The sequence below is a fragment of the Staurois parvus genome, unplaced genomic scaffold (assembly GCF_062004578.1).
Source record: "Staurois parvus isolate SC_StPar_1 unplaced genomic scaffold, SC_StPar_1.0 ptg001147l, whole genome shotgun sequence".
Taxonomy (NCBI): Eukaryota; Metazoa; Chordata; class Amphibia; order Anura; family Ranidae; genus Staurois; species Staurois parvus.
The window spans coordinates 3,298-29,224 of NW_028318943.1; the positions used below are offsets into that span (position 1 = coordinate 3,298).

Here is a 25,927-nt window from a genome sequence, read left to right on the forward strand (position 1 = left end):
CGTAATTCCGAGAGTTCATCTGTTTGAATAGGGCGATGACTTCCACGTGGTATCCAATCTCCACTTCAAACCGGGAGCGAGAGATAAGCAGGCAATGGCCTTTTACAACGGCCGATGGCCTCTGCCAGTTCTTGCACATGGCGAGAACAGCGTTGATAACACTTCCCCCACTGGAGGATTTACAAAGTGAAGGGATCTCCACATCTTCCATCCCCTCTAAGGGTTTTAAAGACACGTTCCCGAGTCGTTGGACCTCACTCACTGCAAAAAAAAAAACAAAAAAAGGAAACATGGTCAGCACAGCAGCCGATATACCCGCTGAGTCTTCACCGGACTTACATGATATATAACAGTGATATAAATTTGGTGAAAAAACAACAGAACTCAGGAGGACATGAAAGGAGGCAGAGGGTTAGGACTTGTTTTTGGAAAGGTGATCTGATACTTCTATAGTGATGCCAATACATGGCTGCTGTATACAGCACTTCTAGATCTGTGTTGCTGAGGTTATTGGCCCATATGAACAATCACTTTCAGATTTTATTATACTTTCAGTCCCAAAAACTTTTTTTTAACCACCTCCCGTCCAGCCATTGTATATAAAACGGCCAGACGGTGGCAGTGCAGGGTCATTTATAAACGGCCTCCCCGCCCCCTGCTTGTGCGCGCTCTCTGGGAGTGCGCAGCACAGTGATCCGGTGCCCGCTGTGTCCTCCGGAACACCGATCGTCGGACGGGACCCCTGTGCGAGGTCCCGATCATCTGATCACTGATTGGCCAATCAGTGATCACATGCAGAGTAGTAAGCAAGATGTCACTTCTGACATCATTGCTTACTACGTGTGAAATCTGTGAAAGATCACCGAGGTCACATGATACAAGGCTATTCACAACAGTCTTGTACCATGTGACAAGCTGTGACCAATCACAGCTCACACAGTAGTTCTCAATGGCTATAATAATGCAGTCAGATAGGAGAAATGATTGCTTTTACAGCCTTTATGAGTGTAAAACCAATCAGTGTAAAAGAAAAAAAAAAATCTTCATCACACCCACAAGTACTGCTAGGGGACAGTATGTTAAAAAAACAAAAAAACCCATAAAAATATAAAAAAATAAAATAAAAATGCAAAAAAAAGTTTTAAAATTATGATTTTTAGTTATAAACTAATTTGGTTTTTTTTTTTTTTTTTAAATAAAAAGATAACGGAATAAATTTTGGCCAAGATTTATGATGAAATATTATTTATTTGCTAAATTTTATAAGATAAACACTTTTTTTCAAACTTTTTGGACTTTTTCAGTTACATAGCAAAAAAAAAAAAAAAAAAAATCCCAGTGGTGAATAAATACCACCAAAATAAAGTTTTATCTGTCTAAAAAAAATGCTCAAAAATTCATATGGGTACAGTGTTGCATGACTGCGCAATTGTCATTCAAAGTGTGATAGCGCTGAAAGCTGAAAATTGGCCTGGGCAGGAAGGGGGTAAAAGTGTCCGGACTGGAAGGGGGGGAAAGTGTCCGGACTGGAAGGGGGTAAAAGTGTCCGGACTGGAAGGGGGGGAAAGTGTCCGGACTGGAAGGGGGGGAAAGTGTCCGGACTGGAAGGGGGGGAAAGTGTCCGGACTGGAAGGGGGGGAAAGTGTCCGGACTGGAAGGGGGGGAAAGTGTCCGGACTGGAAGGGGGGGAAAGTGTCCGGACTGGAAGGGGGGGAAAGTGTCCGGACTGGAAGGGGGGGAAAGTGTCCGGACTGGAAGGGGGGGAAAGTGTCCAGACTGGAAGGGGGGGAAAGTGTCCGGACTGGAAGGGGGGGAAAGTGTCCGGACTGGAAGGGGGGGAAAGTGTCCGGACTGGAAGGGGGGGAAAGTGTCCGGACTGGAAGGGGGGGAAAGTGTCCGGACTGGAAGGGGGGGAAAGTGTCCGGACTGGAAGGGGGGGAAAGTGTCCGGACTGGAAGGGGGGGAAAGTGTCCGGACTGGAAGGGGGGGAAAGTGTCCGGACTGGAAGGGGGGGAAAGTGTCCGGACTGGAAGGGGGGGAAAGTGTCCGGACTGGAAGGGGGGGAAAGTGTCCGGACTGGAAGGGGGGGGAAAGTGTCCGGACTGGAAGGGGGGGAAAGTGTCCGGACTGGAAGGGGGGGAAAGTGTCCGGACTGGAAGGGGGGGGAAAGTGTCCGGACTGGAAGGGGGGGAAAGTGTCCGGACTGGAAGGGGGGGAAAGTGTCCGGACTGGAAGGGGGGGAAAGTGTCCGGACTGGAAGGGGGGGAAAGTGTCCGGACTGGAAGGGGGGGAAAGTGTCCGGACTGGAAGGGGGGGAAAGTGTCCGGACTGGAAGGGATTAAGGGTACAATAGAATTTAAATGGCTCCTGAGGATTAGAGAAGCTCCTTTTAACTATGCTGGGCCTGTATTTGTGGCAAAATGTCCCCTACGGAGCTTAGAACAGGTGTCTGCAAACTTTGCAGTATGATGGCCACATCATATGTTTTGCAAATATTTGCAAGCTGAAAAAAATCTACGTTGAGGCCCCCTTACATTAGGGTCAGAGTTCCCCCTTATATCAGGGTCCCCATTGTGATTGGTGTCACTTTGGGTGGGGGGCTCATGGAACCCAGCTTACTTCGCAGAGGTGGGGAGACCCCTGTCTCAACTCCCTATATCCCTCTTATGTGCAAGTCACCCTGTGCCTCTTAGGGGCGCAGGGTGACTAATGGTCGCTGAGAATGCGGTTGGAATTACTTCAGATAGGACAGTAATATTTATCAGCCATATGAAGACTATTCCTGGTTGTTGATTCTGAACTAGACATGTGAATTGAAAGAGTTGATCACGCCGGCCTCTCCTCTACTCCGGTGTAGGAGCCGGACCATCTGCTCTGTAGTGAGATCCTAATTCATCAAACCATTGTCTAGGTGTGAATTCCCATTCACCTTTAGTTTTGGTCACCCAGCTAGCTAACCTAATGAACTGGCACCCCTAACCACACGCATCATCAAACCCAGACCGCTTCAACCCTGGCAGACCGACAGCACTAAACGCCTCAAATGTCGCAGTCGCGCACTGGAGAGACTGTGGCGCAAAACCAGGTCCCCTCATACTTTCTCCCTCTACAAATCTGCATTTCTTATCTACACCTCCTCCCTCCACGCCGCCAAGCAGGCCTACTTTGTTAACCTAATAAACACCCTCTCCTCCTGCCCCCGCCGACTCTTCTCCACCTTCAACTCCCTGCTCTCTCCCCCCCTCCTCCACTCAGTACCTCTCTCACCGCCCACGAGATTGCCACCCATTTCCACAACAAGATTGACGCTATCCGTAAGGACATCGTCAACTTGCAATCTACCTCCCCACCTAGCCTCCTCACCCCCGTCACCCCCTCATCTCCCCCCTCCTCTGCCCTCACAACCGCACTGCCCCCCACCTCTCCCAATGCCCCGCCCACCATAACCCCCCCCGCACTGCACTCCCTCAGTCCTGTCACTACTGAGGAAGTCGCCAAAGTCCTCTCAGAAGCCCGCCTCACTACCTGCCCCCTGGACCCTATCCCCTCTCAACTCCTCCGGTCACCCCCCGCCTCCCTCATCCGCTCCCTCACCCACATCTTCAATCTCTCCCTCTCTACTGGCGTATTCCCCTCCCCCCTAAAGCACGCGCATATCACCCCCATCCTCAAAAAGCCCTCCCTGGATCCCGCGGACCCCAACAACCTCAGACCCATCTCCCTGCTGCCACTCACCTCCAAGCTCCTTGAACGCATAGTCTACGATCGCCTAAGCGCCCACCTTACAGACAATAACCTCCTTGACCCTCTACAGTCTGGCTTCCGTCCCCTACACTCCACTCAAACTGCCCTCCTCAAAATCACTAACGACCTACTAAACACCAAAGCCAAGGGCGACTACTCTGTCCTCCTTCTCCTGGACCTCTCTGTGGCCTTCGACACAGTTGACCACCCCCTCCTCCTTAATAAACTACTCTCCCTTGGCATCAGAGATACTGCTCTCTCTTGGTTCTCATCCTACCTATCCCGACGCTCCTTCAGTGTCACCTACAATGGTGCCACCTCCCCCTCCCTCCCCCTCTCTGTTGGGGTCCCCCAAGGCTCTGTCCTTGGACCCCTTCTCTTCTCCATCTACACCTCCTCCCTGGGCAAACTCATACACTCCCACGGCTTCAACTATCACCTCTACGCTGACGACACCCAAATCTACCTCTCCACCCCTCTCCTCACCCCCACTATCTCCGCCCGCATCACTCACCTCCTAAATGACATCTCAGACTGGATGTCGCTACATTTCCTCAAGCTCAACCTCTCCAAAACCGAGCTCCTCGTCTTTCCCCCTGCCAACACCCCCCCCCCCCCCCATCCTATCCATCATCACCAACAACTCCACTATCACTCCCGCCCCGCAAGCCAAAGTCCTTGGCGTCATTCTTGACTCGAACCTCTCCTTCCAACCGCATGTCAAATCACTCACAAACACATGCAGGCTCAACCTCCGCAACATTGCCAAGATACGCTCCTGCCTTACCCCAGACACCACCAAACTTCTAGTACACTCCCTCATCATCTCACGCCTTGACTACTGTAATTCTCTTCTCACCGGCCTACCCAAGCGCAGGCTCTCCCCGCTCCAGACCATCCTGAACTCAGCGGCTAGACTCATCCACCTCACCACCCGCTCCACCTCTGCCACCCCCCTCTGCCTCTCCCTCCACTGGCTCCCGATTGCCCAACGCATCAAATTTAAACTCCTAACCCTGACCTACAAAGCCGTTCATAACACTGCCCCTGACTACCTCACCAACCTGATCCCCAAGTACCACCCTACCCGTACCCTTCGCTCCTCACAGGACCTCCTTCTATCCTGCTCCCTGGTCTCCTCCTCCCATGCACGACTGCAGGACTTCTCCAGGTCCTCCCCCATCCTCTGGAACTCACTGCCCCAATCCATCAGACTGTCGCCTTCCCTCCTCACATTCAGGCGCTCCCTCAAAACCCATCTCTTCAGGGAAGCCTACCCCACCCTCACCTAACGGCCATTCTCCCTCTTTCCTCCCACCCCTCAGCCACTTCCTACTGTACCTTTACCCCCTCCCACCTAGATTGTAAGCTCGAAAGAGTAGGGCCCTCTTACCCCTCGTACGTTGTTTGTTGTTGTTGTACTGTCCCATGTATTGTCCCCCCCATTGTACAGCGCTGAGCAAACCCTTTGGTGCTATATAAACTCGTAGTAATAATAATAATAATAATAACAACTTACTGTTTAGAGTGTTGAGTCTATTTCTGTATATAGCTGCGTTTGCATGTGATCATGTGATCAGTATCAGTGTGTATTGTATAAAAAGCCCGTTTGAGTTTAAAATAAAGAGTTCCATGTTCAGACAGACTGTCGTCTCGTCTTGTATGGTCGGCTGTGGTGTCTGTTGTCGATGTTCGGATGGGGAAGAGGTATTCTAACGGAAATACTCAAGCGCAGTCTGGGTCGGTTCCGTTACACCCATAAAGTCTGCTTCTACATCAGGGTCCCCACCAGAGTGCCCCCTTACATCAGGGTCCCCACCAGAGTGCCCCCTTACATCAGGGTCCCCACCAGAGTACTCCCTTACATCAAAGTCAACATTAAAGTCCGCTTCTACATCAGGGTCCCCACCAGAGTCCCCCCTTACATCAGGGTCCCCACCAGAGTACTCCCTTACATCAAAGTCAACATTAAAGTCCGCTTCTACATCAGGGTCCCCACCAGAGTCCCCCCTTACATCAAAGTCAACATTAAAGTCCGCTTCTACAGCAGGGTCCCCACCAGAGTCCCCCCTTACATCAGGGTTTCCACCAGAGTACCCCCTTACATCAAGGTCAACATCAAAGTCCGCTTCTACAGCAGGGTCCCCACCAGAGTCCCCCCCTTACATCAGGGTTTCCACCAGAGTCCCCCCTTACATCAAGGTCAACATTAAAGTCCGCTTCTACAGCAGGGTCCCCACCAGAGTGCCCCCTTACATCAGGGTCCCCACCAGAGTCCCCCCTTACATCAGGGTTTCCACCAGAGTACCCCCTTACATCAAGGTCAACATCAAAGTCCGCTTCTACAGCAGGGTCCCCACCAGAGTCCCCCTTTACATCAGGGTTTCCACCAGAGTCCCCCCCTTACATCAAGGTCAACATTAAAGTCCGCTTCTATAGCAGGGTCCCCACCAGAGTGCCCCCTTACATCAGGGTTTCCACCAGAGTACCCTCTTACATCAAGGTCAACATTAAAGTCCGCTTCTACAGCAGTGTCCCACCAAAGTACCCCCTTACATCAGGATCCCCATCAGAGTGCCCCATTATATCAGGGTTCCCAATTACACCAGGTTCCCCATCAGAGTTCCTCCCTTCATCAGAAGTGAAGACCTTAGGCAGTGTCTACAGTGCCGTTAATTCTAACTGGGGGTAAGCTAAAATCTTGCAGCAGGCCATAGTTTGAAAACCCCTGGCTTAAAATATACTGAGATGCTGAGATAAGAGTTCCCCCTTACATTAGGGTTCCCATCAGAGTACCCCCTTACATCAGGGTACCCACCAGAGTACCCCCCTTACTTCAGGGTACCCACCAGAGTACCCCTTTACATCAGGGTACCCACTAGAATACCCCCTTACATCAGGGTACTCACCATAGTATCCCTTTACATCAGGGTACCCAGAGTACCCCCTTACATCAGGGTACCCACCAGAGTGCCTCCTTACATCAAGATCCCAACCAAAAGTGCCCCTGCCACATCAAAGTCCCCATCAGAGTGCTCCTTTACATTTACATTAGGGTGCACTCTTGCACTAGGTTCCCCATCAGAGTCCCCTCATCAGAATGCTCCCTTACATCACAAGTGGAGACCTAATACAGCTTCACCTGTGCTCTTTTGAGGATAAACCATTAATCCAAGCAGGGAGCAAGCTAAAATTTTGCAGCAGGCCATAGTTTGGAAACCCCTGGTATAGAACACGGTATAAAGCGTAATTCCACTCAAAAGCGGAAGCTCCACTTACTTGCCTCCTCCCCCTCCACTGCCATATTTGGCATCTTTTAAAGGGGGGAGCGGATACCTGTTTTTGACAGGTGCCCTCTTCCACTTCTGGCTCAGTTCGCCGCGGGGACTTGTTAAGCCCCGAGGACTCCCGATTCCTGGTCACATGATCTCAGTGATCGGTCACTGTACAGCCCGGCCCCCTTGATTCTTTTTTTTCTCTCTCTCTAAATGCAGGAGAGAGATACATTGTATCTCTCTAACTCCTGGCATAGAGGGGGAAAAATTTTTGTAAAAAAAAAAAAGATAAATAAATATTAACCACTTCCAGTCCGGACACTTTCCCCCCCTTCCAGTCCGGACACTTCCCCCCCCTTCCAGTCCGGACACTTCCCCCCCCTTCCAGTCCGGACACTTCCCCCCCCTTCCAGTCCGCACACTTCCCCCCCCCTTCCAGTCCGGACACTTTCCCCCCCTTCCAGTCCGGACACTTTCCCCCCCCCCTTCCAGTCCGGACACTTTCCCCCCCCCCTTCCAGTCCGGACACTTTCCCCCCCCTTCCAGTCCGGACACTTTCCCCCCCCTTCCAGTCCGGACACTTTCACCCCCTTCCAGTCCGGACACTTCCCCCCCCTTCCAGTCCGGACACTTTCCCCCCCTTCCAGTCCGGACACTTCCCCCCCCTTCCAGTCCGGACACATCCCCCCCCCCTTCCAGTCCGGACACTTTCCCCCCCTTCCAGTCTGGACACTTTCCCCCCCTTCCAGTCCGGACACTTTCCCCCCCTTCCAGTCCGGACACTTTCCCCCCCTTCCAGTCCGGACACTTTCCCCCCCTTCCAGTCCGGACACTTTCCCCCCCCTTCCAGTCCAGACACTTCCCCCCCTTCCTGTCCGGACACTTTCCCCCCCTTCCAGTCCGGACACTTTCCCCCCCCTTCCAGTCCGGACACATCCCCCCCCCTTCCAGTCCGGACACTTTCCCCCCCTTCCAGTCTGGACACTTTCCCCCCCTTCCAGTCCGGACACTTTCCCCCCCTTCCAGTCCGGACACTTTCCCCCCCCTTCCAGTCCAGACACTTCCCCCCCTTCCTGTCCAGACACTTCCCCCCCTTCCTGTCCAGGCCAATTTTCAGCCTTAGGTGCTATCACACTTTGAATGACAATTGCGCGGTCATGCAACACTGCACCCATATGAATTTTTTGAGCATTTTTTTGACACAGATAAAGCTTTATTTTGGTGGTATTTATTCACCACTGGGATTTTTTTTTTTTTTGCTATATAAATGAAAAAGTCCAAAAATTTTGAAAAAATTTGTTTTTCTTATAAAATTTTGCAAATAAATATTTCATCATAAATCTTGGCCAAAATGTATTCAGCTATCTTTTTAGTAAAAAAAATAACCCAAATTTGCTTATAACAAAAAATTATAATTTTTAAAAAATTTATTTTACGTTTTTATATTATTTGTTTTTTTCTTTTTACATACTGTCACCCTAGCAGTACTAACACTGTACTACTTGTGGGGGGTGATGAAGATTTTTTTTTTTTTTTTACACTGATTGCTTTTAAACCCATAAAGGCTGTAAGAGCAATCATTTCTCCTTCTCTCTGGCTGCATTCTTGCAGCCATTGAGAACTACTGTGTGAGCTGTGATTGGTCACAGCTTGTCACATGGTACAAGGCTGTTGTGAATAGCCCTGTACCATGTGACCTCTGTGATCATTCACAGATTTCACACGTAGTAAGCAATGATGTCAGAAGTGACATCTTGCTTACTACTCTGCATGTGATCACTGATTGGTCAATCAGTGATCACATGATCGGGACCTCGCAGAGAGGTCCCGTCCGACGATCAGTGTTCCACTGTGTCCGGAGGACACAGCGGGCACCGGAAAGCGGTGCTGCGTGCTGCCAGGGAGCGCGCACAGTCCAAAATGGCGGGCGCCGTTTATGAATGGCAACCTGCCCCTGCACCGCCACTGTATACAAACGGCTGGACGGCAAGTGGTTAAAAAAATAAAATAAAAAAACCTAGATCCAGGTTTGATCTAGTTCAGTGCCAGGGTACGTGTTTGGGTCAAGGTCAGGGTCAAAAGTCAGGATTTAAAAAAAAAAAAATTTGGTGTCAGTGTTTTAGGTAAAAAAAAAAAAGATAAAAACAAAATGCTCCCTATTGTTTCTGGGCGGTACTACGGGTACAAACAACAAATAACATACACATATATGGTATCGCTGCGATCGGCAAGAGCTGGAGAATTTATTTTGGGTTGTTCTTTGGTGGTAGGTTATGGTAGTAACAAGAAACACACAGCTAAATATAAAAAAAAAAAAAAAAAAATTCTACTATTTTGGGCCAGTTTTCCGTTGATAATAATAATTAAAAAAAAGGAGATGTCCATTACCATTTACCACACAATGAAAGCCCAATTTGTCCTGAAAAGAACGCGGTATAATCCACCTGGATGTACAAAGTAGTTGTGATGATATGTATGATTTTACTAACGCGTGTCAAAGTTGCAAAATTGTGCTTAGGCATTTAGATTTGTTTTACCCTTAGGCGTGAAGGGGTTAACTTACTGAGGCCGGTGTAATCTTCCAGGTTAAAGTTCCACATCTTGGTGGGGGGGTCTGGAACACACACAAAACAAAATTCAGTGTCAGCCATAAACATGCAGCAGCAGAAAATCAATGGAGTGCATTCACCCAGCCCTATAAATCTCACTTTGTACAGCAATAGATCTATGGCTCAAACCGATCGCTGCGCTATAGAGGACGACATCGCTAATTCTCCCAGCCTATCATGATTAGGATGTGAAGAAATGTGGCCACAAAAGGGGGTTATGTACTAAAACTGGAGGGTGCAAAATCTGACGCAGCTCTGCATAGAAACCAATCAGCTTCTAGGTTTTATTGTCAAAGCTGAATTGAACAAACTGAAGTTAGAAGCTGATTGGCTGCCATGCAGAGCTACTCCAGATTCTGAACACCCCATTCCAATGTCATGAGCCTTAACCACTTCGGTCCCGGCAACGTACCCATACAACGTACCCATACAACGTACCCATACAGCGTACCCATACAGCGTACCCATACAGCGTACCCATACAACGTACCCATACAACGTACCCATACAACGTACCCATACAGCGTACCCATACAGCGTACCCATACAGCGTACCCATACAGCGTACCCATACAGCGTACCCATACAACGTACCCATACAACGTACCCATACAGCGTACCCATACATCGTACCCATACAACGTACCCATACAGCGTACCCATACAACGTACCCATACAACGTACCCATACAGCGTACCCATACAACGTACCCATACAGCGTACCCATACAACGTACCCATACAGCGTACCCATACAGCGTACCCATACAACGTACCCATACAACGTACCCATACAGCGTACCCATACAGCGTACCCATACAGCGTACCCATACAGCGTACCCATACATCGTACCCATACAGCGTACCCATACAGCGTACCCATACATCGTACCCATACATCGTACCCATACAGCGTACCCATACATCGTACCCATACAACGTACCCATACATCGTACCCATACAACGTACCCATACAACGTACCCATACAACGTACCCATACAGCGTACCCATACAGCGTACCCATACATCGTACCCATACAACGTACCCATACAACGTACCCATACAACGTACCCATACAACGTACCCATACATCGTACCCATACAGCGTACCCATACAGCGTACCCATACAACGTACCCATACAACGTACCCATACATCGTACCCATACAGCGTACCCATACAGCGTACCCATACAGCGTACCCATACAACGTACCCATACAACGTACCCATACAGCGTACCCATACAGCGTACCCATACAGCGTACCCATACAGCGTACCCATACAGCGTACCCATACAACGTACCCATACAACGTACCCATACAGCGTACCCATACAGCGTACCCATACAGCGTACCCATACAACGTACCCATACAACGTACCCATACAGCGTACCCATACAACGTACCCATACAACGTACCCATACAACGTACCCATACAACGTACCCATACAACGCGGAGGTCTGAGTGGTTATTGTTGCTTCTCAGCCGGTGATGTTGTGTTTTGTATAAGCAATCCTGGCGGCTAAGTTGCTGCTGAATCGCTTTTACAGGCGGCAGAAGGGGGTCCCCTCCTGTACACACGTCCCCAGATCCCTGCTGTACACACATATCCCCAGATCCCTGCTGTACACACATATCCCCAGATCCCTACTGTACACACATATCCCCAGATCCCTGCTGTACACACACATCCCCAGATCCCTGCTGTACACACACATCCCCAGACCCCTGCTGTTCACACATCCCCAGATCCCTGCTGTACACACATCCCCAGATCCCTGCTGTACACACATCCCCAGATCCCTGCTGTACACACATCTCCAGGCCTCTGCTGTACACACATCTCCAGGCCTCTGCTGTACACACATCTCCAGGCCTCTGCTGTACACACATCTCCAGGCCTCTGCTGTACACATATCCCCAGATCCCTGCTGTACACACATATCCCGAGATCCCTGCTGTACACACATATCCCCAGATCCCTGCTGTACACACATATCCCCAGATCCCTGCTGTACACACATATCCCCAGATCCCTGCTGCACACACATATCCCCAGATCCCTGCTGTACACACATATCACCAGGCCTCTGCTGTACACACATCTCCAGGCCTCTGCTGTACACACATCTCCAGATCCCTGCTGTACACACATATCTCCAGATCCCTGCTGTACACACATATCCCCAGATCCCTGCTGTACACACATATCCCCAGATCCCTGCTGTACACACATATCACCAGATCCCTGCTGTACACACATATCACCAGATCCCTGCTGTACACACATATCCCCAGATCCCTGCTGTTTACCCATCCCCAAATCCCTGCCGTACACACATATCCCCAGATCCCTGCCGTACACTCATATCCCCAGATCCCTGCCGTACACACATATCCCCAGATCCCTGCCGTACACTCATATCCCCAGATCCCTGCCGTACACTCATATCCCCAGATCCCTGCCGTACACTCATATCCCCAGATCCCTGCCGTACACACATATCCCCAGATCCCTGCTGTACACACATATCCCCAGATCCCTGCTGTACACACATATCCCCAGATCCCTGCTGTACACACATCCCCAGATCCCTGCTGTACACACATATCCCCAGATCCCTGCTGTACACACATCCCCAGATCCCTGCTGTACACACATCCCCAGATCCCTGCTGTACACACATATCCCCAGATCCCTGCTGTACACACATATCACCAGATCCCTGCTGTACACACATATCCCCAGATCCCTGCTGTTTACACATCCCCAAATCCCTGCCGTACACACATATCCCTAGATCCCTGCTGTACACACATATCCCCAGATCCCTGCTGTACACACATATCCCCAGATCCCTGCTGTACACACATCCCCAGATCCCTGCTGTACACTCATATCCCCAGATCCCTGCCGTACACACATATACCCCCAGATCCCTGCCGTACACTCATATCCCCAGATCCCTGCCGTACACACATATCCCCAGATCCCTGCCGTACACTCATATCCCCAGATCCCTGCCGTACACACATATCCCCAGATCCCTGCTGTACACACATATCCCCAGATGCCATACATACACACATATCCCCAGATCCCTGCCGTACACACATATCCCTAGATCCCTGCTGTACACACATATCCCCAGATCCCTGCTTTACACACATATCCCCAGATCCCTGCTGTACACACATCCCCAGATCCCTGCTGTACACTCATATCCCCAGATCCCTGCCGTACACACATATACCCCCAGATCCCTGCCGTACACTCATATCCCCAGATCCCTGCCGTACACACATATCCCCAGATCCCTGCCGTACACTCATATCCCCAGATCCCTGCCGTACACACATATCCCCAGATCCCTGCTGTACACACATATCCCCAGATCCCTGCTGTACACACATCCCCAGAATCCCAGCCTCATTGCTTCTGCACAGGAGAGCAATGAAGGGAGGGGGGACGGAAGCTGCTGGCTGTTCTGACAGCTACTAAATGAACATGTTGACATCTGCACTGATTGACAAGGAATTCCCTTAATTTGCAGGGATTTCCTCTGACTTCCTGTTTGACTATGAAACAGGAAGTGAAGGGAAATCTCTGCATTGGGCCACAGATGGTGAAAAAAAATCAGACAGTGGATATAACCCTCCCTTACTCTAGAACTATAGGCAAAACCTTGTTTTTTTTGGATACTTTAAAAAGAAAACAAAAAAGTAAACAGAAAAGGTTGTGAAAAGGCAAGGCACCACCCCCCAGTAGTAGATTTAATAGGATTTTAGGGAAAGGACACATGTTCTTAAAAGCCCAACTCCAGGCAAAAAAATGGTTTCCCATGCAGTGGGGCTGTGCCAGCATCGCACGGGTTAACTGCTCGTTTTTTTTTTTCTAGGAGAGCACAGGACCATTTCGGAATCCCCGCGCCCCAGTAGTCTTGAATAGTGGACTGTTTCTGACGTCATCAAGCCCAGAGCAAGCTCCATAGACCAGGAACAGTCCACCGCTGGACCGGGGGGAGCCCAGTTTTCCAGGGTATCGAAGGATCGGGTGAGTATGAGCTTTTTGCTCAGCCCTAGACAAAATGAGCAGTTAACCCTTGCAGTGCGGGAAAAGCCCACTTGCAGTACAAACATTTTTTTTCCCTCAGAGTTGGGCTTTGTAGTGCAAGTTCACCTTTTCACAAAAAAATAAAAGGTTGAACTTTTACTGTACACCCTCTCCACCCACCTGATTTCTGCTGCATTTTCTTTTGTGGGTCATTGGGTGTCACCGGCCAATCAGCCGGTGCAGTAGTCAGGTGATTCGAAAGCCCCGCTCTTCTTCTCCTTCGTTCCTTAACATATCAGAGCGATTCTGTTATTCAGAATCGCTCTGATCCATCGCAGAAGCCCCGAGGAAAAAAGGGGAAGAACAGCAGGGCTTTCAAGTCCCCAGTCTGCTGCACCGGCTGATTGGCCAGTGACAGCCAATCGCGCACGAGGGTAAATGCAGCGGGAATCAGGTGGGTGGACAAGGTGTACGTTATTAGTTCAACTTTTCATTTTTCATGTGAAAAGGTGAACTTTCACATCCTAAAGTCGTTGTAAACCCTTCTATATACCCAGTGAGGTGACTGGCCTCCGATGATACACAGAGATGAAACAAATCCTCCTACATAAGTTGTACCTGTTTATTTGCAGTCTTCTCTTCTCTACAGCTGTTCAAAGGCCAGAATTTATAGAGCTTGTCTGAGAGTTTAGAAAAATGGGGTGGAGAGCTGAAATTACACACTACAGAGCACAGTGAGAATTCTGAGAGCTGATTGGAGGCAAGAGACACACCCCCCTCCACACAGCACACAGGAACAGAATTGAAGCTGTCAATCTGCTGGAGCTCCCTCCCCTGTCACCATTTTTCTCTTGGTGTCAGGAAAACGTGTCAGAAGCGACTCATGCAGATAGCAGAGGAAGGAGGCAGCAGACAGAAATGACACTTAGCACTCTGGACTGAGACAAGTACACATTATAGAGGGATATGCTTTGTTCATGTTTCATGTCTGAAGTTTACAACCACGTTAACCTCTTCACGCCTGGCGAACGCAAATGGGCGGCCTCCCGGCGTCTGGGCCTAGACACCAAGCGGCCGCACATTTGCGTTCTATTACAAAAAAACATGTGCTGAGAGCGTGCGCCCTGTGCACTCCCAGCACACATGTCTGGTATTCACGGAAGGGTCCCGATCTTCTCTTTCGATCGGGACCTTTCCCGATCATGTGACCACCGTGACTGCTTGTCACGGCGGTCACATGACCCTAAACCCCGCCCTGCCTTCTGAAACCCTTAAAGGGTCGGGAGGCGCCGGCGCCAAGAGGTTAAATGACAAAACATTATCTAGACAGTACACATGTTCTTAAAAGCCCAACAATGTTTTCCCATGCAATGGGGCTGTGCCAGCATCGCACGGGTTAACTGCTCGTTTTTTTTTCTAGGAGAGAGCAGAGTGGAGACTTACTTGATCCTCCCAGCACAGGACCATTCCGGAACCCCCACGCCCCAGCAGTCTTGAATAGTAGACTGTTTCTGATGTCATCAAGCCCAGAGCAAGCTCCATAGACCAGGAACAGTCCACCGCTGGACCGGGGGGAGCCCAGTTTTCCAGGGGATCGAAGGATCGGGTGAGTATGAGCTTTTTGCTCACCCCTAGACAAAATGAGCAGCGCACATCTGCGTTCTAGTAAAATGAAAACATATGTGCTGAGTGCGCGTGCCCTGTGAGCTCCCAGCACACATGTCCGGTACTCACGGAAAGGTCCCGATCTCCTCTTTCGATCGGGACCTTTCCTGATCATGTGACGGCACGTCACGGAGGTCACATGACCCTAAACCCCGCCCCTTGAAACCCTTAAAGAGCCGGGAGGCGCCGGCGCCAAGGGGTTAAACGACAAAACATTATCTAGAGATGTTGTTTTTTTTCTCTTTATCTGGATTATCAGAAACAAATCCTGTTACATTACCAACTGACCGTAATTTTTGCCGGGGATCGTTTTAAACAAAGCAATGAGCTCTGCATTGTAACCCACTTCGACCCGGAATCGATCTTCGGCGTATTTCACGCACCTTCCTTTCACGGCCGTCACCGGTTTCTTAGTCTGAGTCGTATCCGAGACGCCGGCGGTGCCGCCTCCGCCTGCCTTCTCTCTGCCATCTGTCTTGTTCCCGGCAGCGGAAACATATTTGGAGCTATTGCCGTAAAACTGAGACACGTTACTCGTACTCCTTGCAGGCCCCGTGGTGTCTTTCGTGGCACCAGGAGGTGCGTCTGATGACTTGTGTGGATTTGGTTCGGATAGCTCGTGGCTTTGGTTTGGTGCTGCCGTAGTGCCAAAGTTCTGAGGCTGAAGATTCTGTCCAGATGCGAGCGGTAAAGGCGAGGGATCATTTTGACAAGAAGACTGTGCCTCTGTCCTTGTATTAGAGAAGTGACTTTGGGCAAGGCCAACCAAAGCCTGCGCAGGCCCCCCCCTGTTAGCGCCACCTATTGAGTGCAAATGAAAACTTCCGGATTTGGAAGGGGTCACCTTCGCACTATTATTCGGTCCCGCTTCTTTGCCGGTTGGGGGGACAGTAAAACCTTGCTGCTTGTTTTGTTGCAAGTTCCCTCCAAGGTTTGATGCCTGGACGTTGGAAGAGACAACAGAGCTCTGGTTAATTCCATTCTTCTGCGCCGCGAGTCTCTCGGCTCTCCTCGCCAAGGCCTTCTGACGGTTCTCCTCGATCTTCCTCTTCTGCTCCTCCGTCAGGCAGACTGACATCTTTTCGGATGAGCTTCAAACTTCTGAAATGACCTGTCGGCATCTGGAAAACAAGGAAGCGTTATTGACCAGGAACGCAATTCAACGGACGGAGGTGTTACGCTTTATTAATCTAAAGATCGAATCATTTTAGGATGCGGTGAAGAAATCAATTAAGCGGATGTTCCCCCCTCCAGGGACAGCCGTATACCTCATTTCCAAGAACTATGTTCACAGACAGTGCCGTATTTCATGTTTACGTCTGAAGAGGCGACGAAGCCAACATAAACCGCTCTGTCACGTCTCCGCCGTTTACATCGATTAATAATAAACTGCGCAAACGGTAAATGAGGAAGTCGTTACCATACAAATGTATCTCAGCAGAGTCCGTGTGATGCCTACAGATTCCCGGCTGGAGAAAAAGAATGTTAAACCACTTCCAGTCCGGACACTTTCACCCCCTTCCAGTCCGGACGCTTTCCCCCCCTTCCAGTCCGGACGCTTTCACCCCTCATCCAGTCCGGGCGCTTTCTCCCCCTTCCAGTCCGGACGCTTTCCCCCCCTTCCAGTCCGGACGCTTTCCTCCCCTTCCAGTCCGGACGCTTTCCTCCCCTTCCAGTCCGGACGCTTTCACCCCCTTCCAGTCCGGACGCTTTCACCCCCCTTCCAGTCCGGACGCTTTCCCCCCCCTTCCAGTCCGGACGCTTTCACCCCCCTTCCAGTCCGGACGCTTTCACCCCCCTTCCAGTCCGGACGCTTTCACCCCCCTTCCAGTCCGGACGCTTTCACCCCCCTTCCAGTCCGGACGCTTTCACCCCCCTTCCAGTCCGGACGCTTTCAACCCCCTTCCAGTCCGGACGCTTTCCCCCCCCTTCCAGTCCAGACTCTTTCCCCCCCTTCCAGTCCGGACACTTTCCCCCCCTTCCAGTCCGGACATTTTCACCCCCTTCCAGTCCGGACACTTTCCCCCCCTTCCAGTCCGGACACTTTCCCCCCCTTCCAGTCCGGACACTTTCCCCCCCCCTTCCAGTCCGGACACTTTCCCCCCCTTCCAGTCCGGACACTTTCCCCCCCCTTCCAGTCCGGACACTTTCCCCCCCCCTTCCAGTCTGGACACTTTCCCCCCTTCCAGTCCGGACACTTTCCCCCCCTTCCAGTCCGGACACTTTCCCCCCCCCTTCCAGTCCGGACACTTTCCCCCCCCTTCCAGTCCGGACACTTTCCCCCCCCCCTTCCAGTCTGGACACTTTCCCCCCCTTCCAGTCCGGACACTTTCCCCCCCTTCCAGTCCGGACACTTTCCCCTCTTCCTGTCCAGGCCAATTTTCAGCTTTCAGCGCTATCACACTTTGAATGACAATTGCGCGGTCATGCAACACTGTACCCATATGAATTTTTTAGTATTTTTTTGAGACAGATAAAGCTTTATTTTGGTGGTATTTATTCACCGCTGGGATTTTTTTTTTTTGCTATATAAGTGAAAAAGTCCCAAAATTTTGAAACAAAGTGTTTTTCTTATAAAATTTTGCAAATAAATAATATTTCATCATAAATCCTGGCCAAAATGTATTTTATCTTTTTAGTAAAAAAAAAAAATAACTCAAATTAGTTTATAACCAAAAATTATCATTTAAAAATTTTTTTTTTACATTTTCTTTTTTTATATTATTTGTTTTTTTTTTCTCTACACACTGTCACCCTAGCAGTACAATGTCACCATGGTGACACTGTACTACTTGTGGGGGGTGATGAAAATTTTTTTTTCTACACTGATTGATTTTACACCCATAAAGGCTATAAAAGCAATCATTTCTCCTTCTTTCTGGCTGCATTCCTGCAGCCATTGAGAACTACTGTGTGAGCCGTGATTGGTCACAGCTTGTCACATGGTACAAGGCTGTTGTGAATAGCCCTGTACCATGTGATCTCTGTGATCATTCACAGATTTCACACGTAGTAAGCAATGATGTCAGAAGTGACATCTTGCTTGCTACTCTGCATGTGATCACCGATTGGCTAATCAGTGATCACATGATTGGGACTTCGCACAGAGGTCTTGTACGACGATTGGTGTTCCACTGTGTCCGGAGGACACAACGGGCACTGGATCGCGGTAGCGTGCACAGTCCAAATTGGCAGGCACGTTTATGAACGGAAACCCGCCCCTGCACTGCCACCGTCTGGCCGTTTATATACGGCGGCCGGACGGCAAGTGGTTAAAGCCTTTGTAAAGTGTTTTTTTATTATTATTATTATAATAGCAAACATGTTATACTTACCTGCTCTGTGTAATGGCAGTGCACAGAGCGGTCCCGAATCTCCTCTTCTGAGGTCCCCCGCCATCGCTCCAGGTTCCTCCTCTTCTCTGTGTGCCACTACAGGAAGCTGCTTCCGATGGCGGCACACCGGCAGGCTCCATTCCAAAGTGGGCTGCGTGAATCTATTGACACACGCAGCTCGGTTCTGCCCTGCCTCCTGCCCTCTGCTCAGAGGAATTGATTGACAGCAGCAGGAGCCAATGGCTTCCATTGCTGCCTCTGTAAGCAGAGAGAAGGGAGAGAGCCGCTACAGATGGGCATCGCTGGATCAAGATAAGACTCAGTTAAGTATAAAGGGAGGTGAGGGGGGAGGGGGTGAGGGGGGGGGGGGGGCAATACACACACTGGGACATTAAAATAATAAAAACTTCAGGCTTTAACCCCTCGCCTTCCAGAGGATTCCCCCCCCCCCCCTTCCTGACCAGGCCATTTATTGCGTTACGGCGCTGCGTTACTTTAACTGACAATTGCGCGGTCATGCAACGCTGCACCCAAATGAAATTTACGTCCCACAATTAGAGCTTTCGGTGGTATTTGATCACCTGCGCAGTTTTTATTTTTTGCTCTATAAACAAAAAAAAAATGTTTCTTACTTTTTGCTATTAAACATGTCCAATAAAAAGCCAGGCCATTTTTTGCGTTACGGCGCTGCATTGCTCTAACTGACAATTGCGCGGTCATGCTGAACCTAAATTAAATTTATGTCCTTTTTTTCCCACGAATTGAGCTTTCTTTTGATGGTATTTGATCCTCTCTGCATTTCTGATTTTTTTTGCGCTATAAGCAAAAAAAGACCAACCATTTTGAAAAAAAAAACAATATTTTGGACTTTTTGCTATTAAACACGTCCAGTAAAAAAAATTTTAAAAAATCTAATTTTGGCATAAATTTAGGCCAAAATATATTCTGCTCCGTGTCTTTGCTAAAAAAAAAAAAATCCCGATACGTGTAAATTAATTGGTTTACGTGAAAGTGATAGCGTTTACAAATGTCGGGATTATTTTTTTCTTCTAACTAGTAATGGCGGCAATCAGCGACTTATAGTGGGACTGCGGTGGGCATTCTGACACGGGGGGGGGGGGGGTAAATAACTGCCACTAACATCCCCAGTGACACCAATACAGTGATCAGGGCTAATAGAAAGCACTGACACTGTACTAATGGCACTGGGCAGGAAGGGGTTGACATCTGGGGCTATCAAAGGGTTAACTGTGTGCTGTGTGTTTTACTGTGTAGACATGCTGCTTTGTATTGCTCTGCTGTGCACTGCAAAATGGACAAAACGCAAACTGAATTGGTGTGAACCAGGCCTGAAATGCATCGAAAACGCAAAAAAAAACCACGTGTTGAGTTTTGATGTTTTTGTCACATTACCTATGATAAACGCACCCTAAACCTGATAAAATCGCAGAAAAAAAATGCATGTTTTGGCAGCCATTATCGACACCTTTTTTGTACCGCCTCTCAGTGCAGCCTCATCAGCACTCATCAGTGAAGGAGAAAAAATTACTTGTTTACAAAATTTTATAACAAACCAGAAAAAACTTTTTTTTTTTCTCAAAATGTTGTGTTTTTTCGTTTGTTTAGCCAAAAATCAAACCCCAAGTGGTGATTAAATGCCACCAAAAGTAAGCTCTGTCTGTCTCAAAAAATGATAAAAATGTCATATGGGTCCAGTGTTGCATGACTGCGCAATTGTCAAAGTGTGACAGTGCTGAAAGCTGAAAACTGGCCTGGGCAGGAAGGGGGGAAAGTGCCTGGCAGGCGAGAGGTTAAGGGCTCAGGCATGTTAGGGGTTTGGGGGGTGGTGAAACCCAACAGTTGAGCTGCACTTTTATCGCCCTCCAACTTCTACACCCCTGCAGCTGCCACAGAAAATCAGCCCGAAAATAGGTCAGAATAGACATCTTTCTGACACAGGTTAGTCACCAGAGGTGTCAGGAGGGGGGAGGGGAGGGGGAGGCGGACTAGTAAGGTTTCAGCTGGAATTCTACTTTAATGGTTGCAGCATGTGCTGAGAAGTGCCAATGGTTGTAAATGCGGCTTCATTGGTGTCAGTGGGAGGAAAAAATGCGGCAGTGTTGGTGTCATTAAGAGGGGAGAATGCAACTGTGTCGGTGTCAGTGGGGGGATAAAATGTCACTACATTGGTGTCAGTGGGAGGAAAAAAAATACAGTTCCTTTGGTGTCAGTAGGAGGACAAAATGCCACTGTATTATTGTAAGTGGGAAGTTAAAATGTTGCTGTGTTGGTGTCAGTAGAAGGATAGAATGTTACTGTGTTGGTGTCATTGGGAGGATAGAATGCTGCTGTCTTGGTGTCATTGGGAGGATAGAATGCGGCTGTGTTGGTGTCATTGGGAGGATAGAATGCGGCTGAGTTGGTGTCATTGGGAGGATAGAATGCGGCTGAGTTGGTGTCATTGGGAGGATAGAATGCAGCTGTCTTGGTGTCACTGGGAGGGAAGAATGCGGCTGTGTTGGTGTCATTGGGAGGATAGAATGCGGCTGAGTTGGTGTCATTGGGAGGATAGAATGCGGCTGAGTTGGTGTCATTGGGAGGATAGAATGCGGCTGTGTTGGTGTTATTGGGAGGATAGAATGCGGCTGTGTTGGTGTCATTGGCAGGATAGAATGCAGCTGAGTTGGTGTCATTGGGATGATAGAATGCAGTTGTGTTGGTGTCATTGGGAGGATAGAATGCGGCGGAGTTGGTGTCATTGGGAGGATAGAATGCGGCTGTCTTGGTGTCATTGGGAGGATAGAATGCGGCTGAGTTGGTGTCATTGGGAGGATAGAATGCGGCTGTGTTGGTGTTATTGGGAGGATAGAATGCGGCTGTGTTGGTGTCATTGGGAGGATAGAATGCGGCTGTCTTGGTGTCATTGGCAGGATAGAATGCGGCTGAGTTGGTGTCATTGGGATAATAGAATGCAGTTGTGTTGGTGTCATTGGGAGGATAGAATGCGGCGGAGTTGGTGTCATTGGGAGGATAGAATGCGGCTGTCTTGGTGTCATTGGGAGGATAGAATGCGGCTGTGTTGGTGTCATTGGGAGGATAGAATGCGGCTGAGTTGGTGTCATTGGGAGGATAGAATGCGGCTGAGTTGGTGTCATTGGGAGGATAGAATGCAGCTGTCTTGGTGTCACTGGGAGGGAAGATTGTGGCTGTGTTGGTGTCATTGGGAGGATAGAATGCGGCTGAGTTGGTGTCATTGGGAGGATAGAATGCGACTGAGTTGGTGTCATTGGGAGGATAGAATGCGGCTGTGTTGGTGTTATTGGGAGGATAGAATGCGGCTGTGTTGGTGTCATTGGCAGGATAGAATGCGGCTGAGTTGGTGTCATTGGGATGATAGAATGCAGTTGTGTTGGTGTCATTGGGAGGATAGAATGCGGCGGAGTTGGTGTCATTGGGAGGATAGAATGTGGCTGTCTTGGTGTCATTGGGAGGATAGAATGCGGCTGTGTTGGTGTCATTGGGAGGATAGAATGCGGCTGAGTTGGTGTCATTGGGAGGATAGAATGCGGCTGAGTTGGTGTCATTGGGAGGATAGAATGCAGCTGTCTTGGTGTCACTGGGAGGGAAGAATGCGGCTGTGTTGGTGTTATTGGGAGAATAGAATGCGGCTGTGTTGGTGTCATTGGGAGGAGAGAATGCGGCTGAGTTGGTGTCATTGGGATGATAGAATGCAGTTGTGTTGGTGTCATTGGGAGGATAGAATGCGGCTGTGTTGGTGTCATTGGGAGGATAGAATGCGGCTGTGTTGGTGTCATTGGGAGGATAGAATGCGGCTGTGTTGGTGTCATTGGGAGGATAGAATGCGGCTGTGTTGGTGTCATTGGGAGGATAGAATGCGGCTGAGTTGGTGTCATTGGGAGGATAGAATGCGGCTGTGTTGGCGTCATTGGGAGGATAGAATGCGGCTGTGTTGGCGTCATTGGGAGGATAGAATGCGGCTGTGTTGGTGTCATTGGGAGGATAGAATGCCACTGTGTTGGTGTCATTGGGAGGATAGAATGCAGCTGTGTTGGTGTCATTGGAATCACAGAATGCGGCTGTGTTGATGTCATTGGGAGGATAGAATGCGACTGAGTTGGTGTCATTGGAATCATAGAATGCGGCTGTGTTGGTGTCATTGGGAGGATAGAATGCGGCTGTGTTGGTGTCATTGGGAGGATAGAATGCGGCTGTGTTGGTGTCATTGGGAGGATAGAATGCGGCTGTCTTGGTGTCATTGGAATCATAGAATGCGGCTGTGTTGGTGTCATTGGGAGGATAGAATGCGACTGAGTTGGTGTCATTGGAATCATAGAATGCGGCTGTGTTGGTGTCATTGGAATCATAGAATGTGGCTGTCTTGGTGTCATTGGGAGGATAGAATGCGGCTGAGTTGGTGTCATTGGGAGGATAGAATGCCACTGTGTTGGTGTCATTGGGAGGGTAGAATGCGGCTGTGTTGGTGTCATTGCGAGGATAGAATGTGTCTGTGTTGGTGTCATTGGGAGGATAGAATGCGGCTGTCTTGGTGTCATTGGAATCATAGAATGCAGCTGTGTTGGTGTCATTGGGAGGATAGAATGCGGCTGTGTTGGTGTCATTGGGAGGATAGAATGCGGCTGTCTTGGTGTCATTGGAATCATAGAATGTGGCTGTGTTGGTGTCATTGGGAGGATAGAATGCGGCTGTCTTGGTGTCACTGGGAGGATAGAATGCGGCTGAGTTGATGTCATTGGGAGGATAGAATGCGGCTGAGTTGGTGTCATTGGGAGGATAGAATGCGGCTGTCTTGGTGTCATTGGAATCATAGAATGCGGCTGTGTTGGTGTCATTGGGAGGATAGAATGCAGCTGTCTTGGTGTCACTGGGAGGATAGAATGCAGCTGAGTTGGTGTCATTGGGAGGATAGAATGCGGCTGTGTTGGTGTCATTGGGAGGATAGAATGCGGCTGTCTTGGTGTCATTGGAATCATAGAATGCGGCTGCTGTGTTGGTGTCATTGGGAGGATAGAATGCGGCTGTCTTGGTGTCATTGGGAGGATAGAATGCGGCTGTCTTGGTGTCATTGGAATCATAGAATGCGGCTGTGTTGGTGTCATTGGGAGGATAGAATGCGGCTGTCTTGGTGTCACTGGGAGGATAGAATGCGGCTGAGTTGGTGTCATTGGGAGGATAGAATGCGGCTGAGTTGGTGTCATTGGGAGGATAGAATGCGGCTGTCTTGGTGTCATTGGAATCATAGAATGCGGCTTTGTTGGTGTCATTGGGAGGATAGAATGCGGCTGTCTTGGTGTCACTGGGAGGATAGAATGCGGCTGAGTTGGTGTCATTGGGAGGATAGAATGCGGCTGTGTTGGTGTCATTGGGAGGATAGAATGCGGCTGTCTTGGTGTCATTGGAATCATAGAATGCGGCTGTGTTGGTGTCATTGGGAGGATAGAATGCGGCTGTCTTGGTGTCACTGGGAGGATAGAATGCGGCTGAGTTGGTGTCATTGGGAGGATAGAATGCGGCTGAGTTGGTGTCATTGGGAGGATAGAATGCCGTTGTGTTGATGTCATTGGGAGGATAGAATGCGGCTGAGTTGGTGTCATTGGGAGGATAGAATGCGGCTGTGTTGGTGTCATTGGGAGGATAGAATGCGGCTGTCTTGGTGTCATTGGAATCATAGAATGCGGCTGTGTTGGTGTCATTGGGAGGATAGAATGCGGCTGTCTTGGTGTCACTGGGAGGATAGAATGCGGCTGAGTTGGTGTCATTGGGAGGATAGAATGCGGCTGAGTTGGTGTCATTGGGAGGATAGAATGCCGTTGTGTTGGTGTCATTGGGAGGATAGAATGTGGCTGAGTTGGTGTCATTGGGAGGATAGAATGCGGCTGAGTTGGTGTCATTGGGAGGAAGGAGGAAAGCAGGGAGGCAGGCATGGGGGATGAAAGGGGTTCTTTGGGGTGGCCGGCGTGGCTCTAGAAGAGGGAGGGGAGTCTCTTGGAGATAGAGGGAAGCTTCCCCCCCCCTTCTCAGTGTGGTCACCCCAAAATTAAGTTCTCCTTCCTCCCATCTCAGGTCCCATCGCCCTCATTTCCCGGGGGAGGGGCTGTAAGAAGGGGGGAACCCCCTCTCCTGTTCCATCACACCCACAGCTGGCTGCCATTGGAGGAGAGGGGATAGCAGGCCCCACCGCACCCCCACATGCCGCCATCCCTCCTCCAATCAGCGAAAGGAGCCGTAGAGCCAGCGACAAACCGGCAACCAATCAAAACTCCCAGATCTACCGATAACTGAGTGTTGCCATAGCAACCATGGTACACTGTTTCTGCAGCTGTACATACCCCGCACTGGGAGGAATTCAGAGCCCCCTACAGGCCATGCATGGTGTGCAGATGAATATATTGCTGCCCTGACTGTAAACAAGTGGAGTCACCCTTTAAGGAGTGATGTTTACATGGAATGGCCCACAACTCCCCCATTCTGACAGTCCCAGCCAATCATATCGCCAGAGGAGACACACACTGTATACAGAGTCCAGGGCCCATCACTAACCACGACTAACCAGTCCTCATAACTAGTACCTGACCGCCCAGCTTCATATTTACCCGCCGGGATCCATGACAGCTCAGGGCAGCCCTCTCCTGCTGCTAACACGCCGCGTCATCACCGGGCGACGGGAGGCATTGACGTCCCCGCCCCCCTTAGGCAGCCCCGCCGCCGGCGCCGCCATCTTGACTGCTGGCAGAATGTTTGGGACCGGATTCCACTGTATTTGATGCGTTCTGTAGAGCAGCATGGAGTATGTCTAATACAGGCCATAGACAGGTCGATCACTGGCCGATTTTTCGAAAAAAAAAAAAAAAAAGTCGTTCGTTCAGCCGACAGTACCACCAACCATTAAAAAATTTGGCCGACAAAATCATAAAGTTCACCTCATAACTTCTGTCCCTTGCAGGTCCCGGCACATGCGTGGATTTTTTATCAGTAAAACGATCACTGCTGGGAAAATCGGCCGATTGTCCAAATCGGCCGCGAAATTTCCAACATGACCCATAAAAAAAACTGCAAAAAACCCGAAAAACGGGTGACCAATTAACCCAATAGCAGTGTGAAAATCGGCCGATTTTTGACCCGTCTATGGCCTGCATATGTTGGAGGGAATTTCCTGCTCACTGTAGAAGCAGCTTTTACAGCAGCTGTGTGGGCAAT

At 49.7% G+C, this 25,927-nt stretch overlaps 1 protein-coding gene across 1 annotated transcript; it reads right to left on the reverse strand.

The window, feature by feature from the left end:
- SMARCAL1 (SNF2 related chromatin remodeling annealing helicase 1) lies at positions 1-25,388 on the reverse strand (the record flags this gene model as incomplete). The annotated part of the gene is made up of 4 exons (XM_089659320.1): positions 25,324-25,388; positions 15,645-16,477; positions 9,583-9,633; positions 1-261 (listed from the first exon to the last, which is right to left on the reverse strand). Coding segments are annotated over exons 2-4 (1,102 nt in total), but the record flags the coding sequence as incomplete, so codon positions are not given.
- Positions 25,389-25,927: the final 539 nt, after the last annotated feature.